The sequence below is a fragment of the Neoarius graeffei genome, chromosome 11 (assembly GCF_027579695.1).
Source record: "Neoarius graeffei isolate fNeoGra1 chromosome 11, fNeoGra1.pri, whole genome shotgun sequence".
Classification (NCBI taxonomy): domain Eukaryota; kingdom Metazoa; phylum Chordata; class Actinopteri; order Siluriformes; family Ariidae; genus Neoarius; species Neoarius graeffei.
The window spans coordinates 42899668-42911258 of record NC_083579.1 but is presented as its reverse complement, the minus strand read 5'-3'; the positions used below and the strand labels follow the sequence as shown (position 1 = coordinate 42911258).

At 38.5% G+C, this 11591-nt stretch overlaps 1 protein-coding gene across 1 annotated transcript in view; it reads right to left on the bottom strand.

Moving 5' to 3' along the window:
• Nucleotides 1-11591, bottom strand: part of LOC132893656 (ryanodine receptor 3) — a 476331-nt gene that overhangs the window by 189242 nt on the left and 275498 nt on the right. Inside the window, exons 36-37 of the mRNA XM_060932802.1 lie at nt 7710-7796; nt 5248-5474 (exon numbers count right to left, since the gene is read on the bottom strand). Coding sequence (XP_060788785.1) covers nt 5248-5474; nt 7710-7796 — 314 coding nt within the window. The remainder of the gene's footprint in view (nt 1-5247; nt 5475-7709; nt 7797-11591) is intronic.

The window sequence follows — 11591 nt, the reverse complement described above, 5'->3', positions numbered from 1 at the left end:
GTCCTCAGAAATCTCCTTTGTTCATGCCATGATACACTTCCACAAACATGTGTTGTGAAGATCAGACTTTGATAGATCCCTGTTCTTTAAATAAAACAGGGTGCCCACTCACACCTGATTGCCATCCCACTGATTGAAAACACCTGACTCTAATTTCACCTTCAAATTAACTGCTAATCCTAGAGGTTCACATACTTTTGCCACTCACAGATATGTAATATTGGATCATTTTCCACAATAAATAAATGACCAAGTATAATATTTTTGTCTCATTTGTTTAACTGGGTTCTCTTTATCTACTTTTAGGACTTGTGTGAAAATCTGATGATGTTTTAGGTCATATTTATGCAGAAATATAGAAAATTCTAAAGGGTTCACAAACTTTCAAGCACCACTGATTTTGGAACATCAATCTTTTTCCATTCTTCAACAATGACCTCTTTTAGTGACTGGATGCTGGATGGAGAGTGATGCTCAACTTGTCTCTTCAGAATTCCCCATAGGTGTTCGATTGGGTTCAGATCAGGAGACATACTTGGCCACTGAATCACTTTCACCCTGTTCTTCTTCAGAAATCCAACAGTGGCCTTAGATGTGTGTTTAGTCATGTTGGAAAAGTGCACAACGACCAAGGGCACATAGTGATGGTAGAATCTTCTCTTTCAGTATAGAGCAATACATCTGTGAATTCATGATGCCATCAATGAAATGCAGCTCCCCGACACCAGCAGCACTCATGCAGCCCCACATAAGGACACTGCCACCACCATGTTTCACTGTAGGCACCATGCAGTTTTCTTTGTATTCTTCACCTTTGCGACGCCATACAGTTTTGAAGCCATCAGTTCCAAAAACATTTATCTTGGTCTCATCACTCCAGAGTATAGAGTCCCAGTAGGCTTCATCTTTGTCCGCATGGACCCTGGCAAACTCTAGGCGGGCTTTTTTGTGCCTGGGCTTTAGGAGAGGCTTCTTTCGTGGACGGCATCCATGCATGCCATTCCTCTGCAGTGTACGCCGTATTGTGTCACGGGAAATAGTCACCCCAGTTTGGCTTTCTACTTCTTTAGATAACTGCAGTGAACTTGCATGCCGATTTTCTTCAACCCTTCTCATCAGAAGACGCTCCTGTCGAGGTGTTAACTTCCGTGGATCACCTGGACGTCTCTGTGAGATGGTTGCAGTTCCATCTTTCTTAAATTTTTGTACCACTTTTGCTACAGTATTCTGACTGATAAGTAAAGCTTTGCTGATCATCTTGTAGCCTTCACCTTTGTGGTGTAAAGAAATTATTTTTTGGGGGGAATTCTGAAGAGACAAGTTGAGCATCACTCTCCACCCAGCATCCAGTCACTAAAAGAGGTCATTGTTGAAGAATGGAAAAAGATTGATGTTGCAAAATGTCGCCAAATTGTTCATTCCATGCCTAGAAGACTTGGTGCTGTCATTAAAACTCATGGAGGCCATACAAAGTACTAGATGTAGTTTTCGTTGTGGGGTGTACTCATTTTTGCACCACCCTAATTTGAGTAAAACTGAAAAATGTGTAATCTAAGTTATATTATTAACCTTACTTTCATGTTATAAGTTAAACAGATGTTATATTAAACTTTGCCTTGTCAACAATTTTGGAAATTGTTTGTGTTCATTGAGATATTGTTTAAAATGTTACTTTTCAAAGGGGGTGCACTCATTTACACTCAGCACTGTGCTGTATATTCATAATTTTTGTCTTTGTACTATGTGATTGTTCGGTGTAATCACCATCACCACTATAAGGTGTCAAGGAGTTTTGCCACTGTTTCACTCATTAGGGATATAGACCCAATTTCTACAGAGCTGTATTATGACCATGTCAAGTAATTCGTAGTTACATTTAGTATATGTGTGTGCAGTAACTGTCCTGGGAAAAGGAAGCATCTCAAATAAAGCAGACTACAGGCAGAGCATTGTGGATCCATAAGAAAAAGGTTAATTGTGAGCTTATGATATAAGCAAGGGCTTCTGAATGTTTGTTCCTTCCACCTGTATTCAGTGGTTAACATGAAAAGGAAGTGCATAATCTACATGGGTACCCCTCCCATTTTTCACATTTTTCATTTGTCACAGAAAAGCCATTCAAATGGCAGATACCTACAGTACCAGTCAAAAGTTTGGACACACCTTCAAATTCAATTATTTTTCTTTATTTTTATTAATTAAAAGTCACTTCATGTCTTAAAGTAATGATGGGCGTTATTTCTCTTTATTTAGTTAAGCGGTTCAGGATTTACAAGATCAACTGTGAGCTACTACTCATTTACGTATCCCCCCCGCTCTCACTTATATCAGAATGCAAACAATCGAAGGAATGGGACACTTATTATGAATGTTGACTTCAACAAATAATTAACCCTGAAACAAGTAAGTAAAGAGCAGTGTTCTCCCCAGGGATTTCAAATAACATCCTGGTAAACTGGCATTTCGAAATAGTATTTTGCTTCTTGAAACAGCATCAAAATCCACCCTATATGTTTCATAAATACATTCAGTCGGTAAACAGGAAGTCGATGTGCGACAGACCTGAAAACAGTATACATGGTATAGAACCCCAAGTAGCTATGATTTGTGGTTGCTGAGAAAAAGGGTGTGTAGGACGGACAGCGATACGGACGGACAGAGGTAAACCAGTATACCCCCCTCCTTTGGAGCGGGGGTATAAAAAAATTATTACTACAGTCGAGAAATAAGGCTATTTACTGTATTTTTATTATTTACTATTCACTGTTTGATCTCAAATGCATTAAGAAGGCAAGCAATTGCACTAATTATCTTTTAACATGACACCTGTTAATTGAAAAGTGTTCCAGGTGACGAACTCATGAAGCTGGTTAAGAGAATGCCAATAGTGTGCAAAGCGTCATCAAGGGAAACACTGCCTACGCTGAAGAATCTAAAATATGAAATATAGTTTTGAAGTCTTCAGTATTGCTCTACACTGTCAAAAATAATCAAAATACAGAAAAACCTGTGAATGAGTAGAGGTGGACAAAGTACCCAACTTCATTACTTAAGTCAAAGTACAGATCCCACTGGTCAAATGTTACTCTGATACAAGTGAAAGCTCCCCAGTCAAATTTTTACTTAAGTTAAAGTACCGAAGTACCTGCTTTTAAAAATACTTAAGTACTAAAAGTACATTTTCTGTCAACACATTATTGTATTATTGCCAGAGCGCTTACAAAACCTAACGCCGTTACCAAAGACAGAAATGTGAATTCACAAAATGAACGCATGCTGTGCATCATGGTGGTTTAACGTTAAGCTAGCTAGTCAATGAAGCTCCACCTGACATGCAAGCAAACTCTTTTCAAACTCAAAATCATATTGTGTAACTAACGTTACTAGAAAATAAAGATTTCTACATTCTGTTTATTTGGCAAGATTATGCTAAAACATATTTCTGAAAGGACTTCAGATAAAATAACATTATTCATGTTAGCATAACTCAGTTTTTACATGCTAACTAACAGTGTCCAAGTTAACTAGCTATGTGTTAACGTTAGCTGTAAACAAGGCGATGGCAACTTGGTGGGCAAATCCATAGAAAGTCATTTGACTAACCAGACTGCACAGCTATTGCAACGTTATCGCTAGCTCTAAAAGCACAGACAATTTCGTTGCAAGCTTTCTCTTGGAATAAAACATTTACAGACCTCAATATGCTTCCGCGGATTGGTTGGCAAGTTTTTGTAGCCTGTGATGTGGTTCATTTTCAGCAAACAAAGCAAACATTTAAAACGAAACGAATCTTTAATCCATTCAGAAAACTGAAACATGGGTTCTAGCTATAGCCATGGGTGTGTGCATTCTCCAGAAGAACTGCCTCCTTCCATTCTGTCATCAACTGATTGTGTTCAAATAACGCTGCTGAGAAATCACTGAACTAGATTTTATCCAGTCTATGGACGTGACGTGACCCGAGTGATTACTGATCGGCTGTCTCAGTGTCACCTGCGAAAAAAAACAACCACGTTTTAGAAAAGAAAAGAAAAAACTTCGACTTTCAAAGCTGCTTCATAGTAACAAGGACCTTGATAGAAGTGTAGTGGAGTGAAAAGTACACTGTGGTTGGTTGAAGAGAGCAACTGGACTTGCTTGAAGATTCTTGAAAACGTTTCGCCTCTCATCCTAAAGGCTTCCTCAGTTCTGTCTGACTAATAGGGAGTATCCGGTATTTATCCTCTCATGGATCATCATAGAATCCGAATCAGAATGCTAATGGCTGCATTGTAGGTGGCCGATAAAAGATGTCATAGACACCCACCTCTGTTCAATGATGGTCGTTCCAGGTTGACAAAAATGAACGATCCTCTCTGGCTAAGATGTCTGCCAGTTTTCTGGAAGTCCTCTCATGCTCCCGCACCAGTCGAAGGGATCTCATTCCAAAGTGCGTAGAAACATATCTGTGAAGAATCTCAGTCATCCAGGTACATAGTAATCTGTGGTTGGTTGAAGAGAGCAACTGGACTTGCTTGAAGATTCTTGAAAACGTTTCGCCTCTCATACATTTTCAAGAATCTTCAAGCAAGTCCAGTTGCTCTCTTCAACCAACCACAGATTACTATGTACCTGGATGACTGAGATTCTTCACAGATAAGTGAAAAGTACAATATTTGCCCTTCGATTGTAGTGAAGTTAAAGTCATAAATTTCCAAAAATAAAAAAACTCAAGTAAAAGTACAGATACTCAAAAAGTGTACTTAAATACAGTACTCAAGTAAATGTACTTTGTTACTGTCCACCTCTGTGAATGAGCAGGGGTGTCCAAACTTTTGACTGGAACTGTATGTCGGACAAAGGAAGAACTACTTGCCAAGGTTACTGCTTTACCTACGAGTTGTGAAAGATTTACAGAGATCATTTACTTGGGAACAAATGGATGTGATCACGAACTTGGAAACGGAGTTAGTATTCGGGGTGATCATGCCCTTCTTGTGTATTCATATGCAGAGTACAGTACAATGTATAGTATTATTGATAAATGCATATTTTTTACATCACAGACAGTAAAAATACAGAGTGCCTTCAAATTATGTACGTAATAACCATTGAAGAAATGGTACCCTTTTAGAAAATATGGCGTTGTATCTGCTGGAGAATAATTGTTAATGTATGTAACTGGATATGAATTAATAACCTAGACCAGTTATGTTCCGAGCTAACATAGGTGAAGTCGAGGTTGGGTAAGTGTATGTGTAAACAAACCGGTTTTCCTCTGGAATGTGCACTGCCAGCATCTGCAGAGGCTCCAGACATTGCACCTGCCAGCCATGTCTCTCACTCACACGAGCCGTGTCCACCTTCAGAAAGGTGTTGGGCATCCGGCTCCACAAAACCGATTTAATGGTCTGGATATCCAAACGAGGAGGACACTGAGGGATTGGGTTCTTGTGTTCGCTCTTAAAAATTGCTGATGAAAGGGGCATAGCATTCTGTAGCGGAGAGATCAGGAAAAACATTTCCGTGGCTTGCTGCCGAAACTTAGGGTAGATATCGCCATAAGAAAGTGTGCACGTGTGAAAAATGTAAATATATATATGAGTGATTCCATGCTTATGGGTACTGAAATGGGGACATGAACTTATTTTTAAAAATTCACCTAAAACCATTTCTTTTTTTACCATCAGGTCACAAAACATGTAATCTTTAATGAATGATATGTTAAAAGATAACTTTAATTTTCTGAGATGTAATAAAAACATATTTATATGCCAAAGTCAGAACGTAACAGAAGTGTTGTGGACATATATATTCTCAATTTTAACAATGTAGAATTACTTTTTGAAACATAGGAAGGTGATGTTTTAGCAAATATAATTAATAAACATGTGTAGTAGAATAAACATACACATTCTTTCAATAAGATTAACATGGTATAGAGCTAGATTGTAATTAATTTGTAACAGACGCGAGATGGACAATCGTAACAGAAGTAATGTAACAGACATCATTTTGGAACTCATAGGCTTGACTTTGGCATATAAATATGTTTTTATTACATCTCAGAAAATTAAAGTTATCTTTTAACATATCATTCATTAAAGATTACATGTTTTGTGACCTGATGGTAAAAAAAGAAATGGTTTTAGGTGAATAAGTTCATGTCCCCATTTCAGTACCCATAAGCGTGGAATCACTCATATATATATTTTTAAAGTCTATAAATAAATGTTCTAAAACATTTGTCTCCAATGGCTTAGAAAGAGTACTATGCATTTAATGTTCTGATGCTGAACTAAGAAATAAGTTTCAATATTTTTGATCATTTTCAAATTATCGTAGGACTCATAATCCACCACAAGGAAAATGGAATACAGCTTCATTTGAATGACATTTATACAAAGCAGCTAATTTTCTACACAGCGGTCTTATCATTAGGGTGACACAATTACGGATCTCAGCTGTATTTAATGCCTTTTATACCAAGTGAAGTTTGCATGAGTTAGAGCCTGAGTAAACTGAACATTAATATGAGACACTTTCCATATGGTCGTCACATCAAGTCACATTTTGCACTGCACCTACTCGGATTTGTACAGCTGACGCATAGTGACTCCCGATGCATACAATGTTACAGAGAATTTATCAAGGTTACAAGAACAAGTATAACACAATACATTCAGATCCAAAACGCTGAAACAGGTCTTTGCTCTTTTAAAGGTAGACGGCCTTTCAGATTTTTCAAGTGTAGGTCAAAAAAAGAATTTTCCCTGACACCCAAGTATTTTTGCTTAGTGGACTGAATTCGAATCACAGACTTCCAATTTTATTAGTTTTTTTTTTTTTTAAATAGAACAATTAATGACTTTACGGCTACGTGGCCCTAAATTCTCCGCTATCTTTTCCTGCTTCACCATGACCCAATTCAAGATACTACTGTACGTCATGCATCACGTGGTGGGCTTTCCACGTTTGCGCAAGGCATTGTGGGATACAAATTTGAAACAGGAGAGAAAAATGGAGGACGCGAATGAAACGTGAAAGACCGACTACAGTAACGGAAAGCGAGAAGAAAAGACGCTATGTTGCGAAGGAAAGGAAACGCAGGACCAAAATAATAAATATTGGCGGTTGGCACCTCGGTGTGATCAGCTGTTTGTTTAGCGACAGAATGATGGAACTGTCAGTGCACGGTCAAAGGTAAACCTGTAGATGGCAGTAATGCAACCCTGTGGATGCCAGCTGCCGTAAAACCCAAAAGAAGAAGAAACAGGTAAACGTAAGCAGGTAAAACTGCGCATGCGCACACGGACTTCCTCTGTCTGCTTGACTTTGCGAAGTGCATATGATTTGCTCAGGAATGTCCTCAAAATAATTAACTTCCCAGTCACAGAACGGCCTGGTTTTTTTTTTTTTTAGATATTACATTAATAAACATAGATCACAATGACCAAATTTCAGAGGGAACTAAATTTCACTGATTTTATGAAATCCAAAGGCCGTCTAGCTTTAACATGCCATCCTATTATCCAAAGGGCCGTTACGATTCAGTGGGAATTAATCTAAAATGTGAACATCTTAAACTAATAATGTTTAATGTTTAGTGCATTTTCAGATAAGCATTCAATGAAATGACCATGAGATTAAAATCTCATGCAAATGTCTTTGGTTCCAGCTCTATCTTTAAAAACAAGTGGAGAGTTAAACTATTAGGGAAATACACTAACCTTGATCTTTGTCAATTCAAACTGGAACAGATTTGGACTGGTGGGACGGACAAACACAGCAGGGAAAAGCTTTGTATTTGGCTCCACCTGCACAACACAACCCATTTACACAACTCAACACATTTATCATCTTTAAGACAAACCACAGTAATGCATTCTAAGAAACGATTATAGAACAAATAGCTGATGTGAATTCTAGCAATTGCAATGGTTGCCATGGAAGTCACTGATGTGAAGTGGCTCTGAATTAGCAAATCATTTTAAAGGTACAGTATCAGTCCTTGTAAAATGAGTAGATTGTCTGTGTTTGAAGGATGCACGAGAGAGAAACAATAGGGAGGCTAGTAACTAGAGACCAGAATAGCTGAGTGGTTAGTGGGACTTAAGTTCCAATGGATGTGTGTCTGCATGGGTTCAAGCCCCACTCCTGGTATTTGGAGCTTTTTTTTTTTTTGTGGGTGGTGTAATGGTTAGTACTGTTGCCTCGCAGCAAGAAGGTTCTGGGTTCTAGCCCAGAACCTTGAGCAAGGCACTTAAAGTGCCATTCCACCACTGGATGTATTCTTTGGCATAAAATACAATATATTTTATGACAACATGACTAGAAAGAGAAATCTTTTAGCTTCAAAATGATATATCAAACATAATTTTTTGACAACGACAAGTATATTAATTTTGCGACCAAAGTCACCTACCCTTTTAATTTCCGCACGGTAGTGAAACGTGATGTCATCGGCAGGTTCCCCTTCTTGTGTACCACGTGTCGGTCTATTTTTAGACCAGGAAACCCCCAAAGTGAGAGAGTCATTTCTCCTCGTATATGGGGGCCAAAAAAATTGCGAAAAATTTTGAGCTAATCTTTCAGTTAGCTAGATTTATTGGTATTAGCTAGATTTATTGGTATTATTTTTATTGCGTTCTATCCGCCATTGCTGATAATATGTGTCACGTCACGTGGTACACAAGAAGGGGAACCTGCCAATGACATCACGGGCGGAAATTAAAAGGGTAGGTGACTTTGGTCGCAAAATTAATATACTTGTCAAAAAATTATGTTTGATATATCATTTTGAAGCTAAAAGATTTCTCTATCTAGTGATACCATTTATATATGTTGTCAAAATATATTGTATTTTATGCCAAAGAATACATCCAATGGTGGAATGGCACTTTAACTCCCAACTGCTCCCTGGGCACTTTAGCATAGCTGCCCACTGCTCTGGATATGTGTGTGCTCATTGCTCACTTGTGTGTGCATGCGTGTGTTTGCTGATTCCGATGGGTTAAATGCGGAGGAGGAATTTCACTGTGTGTTTAAGTCAGTGCTTGAGTGTACATGTGATAACTAAAAGCTTCTTAAATAAATGGGGAATTAATTTTTTAACAAATGGTGAGAAAAAAAATGAAAAGCTGAGTATGGCACAGGCACAGAATGAGGAAGATAAGATAATGAGGAAAAGGCAGAGGCAGAAAAGAGAAAATGCATGAATAAGAGCACTGAGAGAAGCCATGGCCTAATGGTTAGAGAAGCAGCTTTGGGACCAAAAGGTTGCTGGTTTGATTCCCTAGAACAGCTGAAGTGCCCTTGAGTAAGGCACCTAACCTCCAGCTACTACCCTGAGTATGTTGTCTGTCGCTCTGGATGAGAGTTTCCACTAAATGCCGTTAATTTAATGTAAAAAGCCAGCCAGATGACTCTTGAAAATGCTTTAACTGGCTCTTATGGAATGTTGCCAGTGGAGGTGTACGCATGTAGCATAAATCAAATATGAAACTAAGAAATGAGTTCTAATTGCTTTGAGGTCCAGATACATATGTATATTTAAAAAAAGATAGCAAAATAATGGCTTTATTTCACCCTCAAATAGAAATGGGCTTACTCTAATTTAATACACTACCGTTCAAAAGTTTGGGGTCACTTTGAAATGTCCTTATTTTTGAAAGAAAAGCACTGTTCTTTTCAATGAAGATCACTTTAAACTAATCAGAAATCCACTCTATACATTGCTAATGTGGTAAATGACTATTCTAGCTGCAAATGTCTGGTTTTTGGTGCAATATCTCCATAGGTGTATAGAGGCCCATTTCCAGCAACTCTCACTCCAGTGTTCTAATGGTATAATGTGTTTGCTCATTGCCTCAGAAGGCTAATGGATGATTAGAAAACCCTTGTACAATCATGTTAGCACAGCTGAAAACAGTTGAGCTCTTTAGAGAAGCTATAAAACTGACCTTCCTTTGAGCAGATTGAGTTTCTGGAGCATCACATTTGTGGGATCGATTAAATGCTCAAAATGGCCAGAAAAATGTCTTGACTATATTTTCTATTCATTTTACAACTTATGGTGGTAAATAAAAGTGTGACTTTTCATGGAAAACACAAAATTGTCTGGGTGACCCCAAACTTTTGAACGGTAGTGTACCTGCTCGTCAGTCTTGTCAATTTTCATACCCAATTGCCATTTCTAAATTGGCTCGGTTGAATACACTGCTAAGACAATTAATCTGCTTAGTTTCGAATGTAAAGGATATCTAGAGTGAGATGAAGACATAATTAGTGGGTCGCTGAAGAAGGCAAATTCTGTTGGACTCATTCAACACGATGGCTCTCTAAAATACCTTTTACTGATATGTAAAACTATCATAATGAATGTACTCTACACCGATCAGCCATAACATTAAAACCACTGACAGGTGACATGAATAGCATTGATTACTTCATTACAGTGGCACCTATCAAGGGGTGGGGTATATTAGGCAGCAAGAGAACAGTCATTTCTTGAAGTTGATGTGTTGGAAGCAGGAAAAATGGGCAAGCGTAAGGATCTGATCGACTTTGACAAGGGCCAAATTATTATGACTAGATGACTGGGTCTGAGCATCTCCAAAACGGCACATCTTGCAGGATGTTCCTGGTATGCCGTGGTTAATGCCTACCAAAAGTGGACCAAGGAAGGACAACTGGTAAACTGGCAACGGGGTCACGGGTGTCGAAGGCTCATTCATGCCTGTGGGGAGCGAAGGCTCGCCCCTTTTTTTTTTCTTTCTTTCTTTCTTTCTTTTTCTCCTTTTTCTTTTTGGCATTTTAATATTTTATTTCTACTATTGTTTAATTCTTATTATTTTCTTTTAATTCTTTTAATTCTTTTAATTAATTATTTTAGAATAAAGATAAAATTATTTTATGTAATTTTATTTCTCTATCGTTTACTGTTTTTGTTTTTACTTCTGTAAAGCACATTGAACTGCCATTGTGTATGAAATGTGCTATATAAATAAACTTGCCTTGCCTTGCCTAAGAGCTACTGCAGTACAAATTGGTGAAAAAGTCGATGCTGGCTGTGCTCGAAAGGTGTCAGAACGCACAGTGCATTACAGCTTGCTGCATATGCAGACTGGTCAGAGTGTCCATGTTGACTACTGTCTCCTACCGAAAGCACCTACAATGGGCATCAAAACTGGACCCTGGAGCAATGGAAGAAGGTGGCCTGGTCTGATGAATCACATTTTCTTTTACATCATGTTGCGAGCCAGATGCATGTGCATCACGTACCTGGGGAAAATACTGTACTGGTGCCAGGATGCACTATGGAAAGAAGGCAAGCCAGCGGAGGCAGCGTGATGCTCTGTGCAAAGTTCTGCTGGGGAACTTTAGGTCCTGGCATTCATGTGGATGTTTGATATGTACCACCTACCTAAACAGACCAAGTACACTCCTTCGTGGCAACAGTATTCCCTAATGGAAGTGGCCTTTTCAGCATAACAATATTCCCCGCCACACTGCAAAAACTGTTCAGAAACGGTTTGAGGAACATGATAAAGAGCTGACTTGGCCTGCAGATTACTTAGATCTCAATCCAATAGTGCATCTGTGGAATGTGC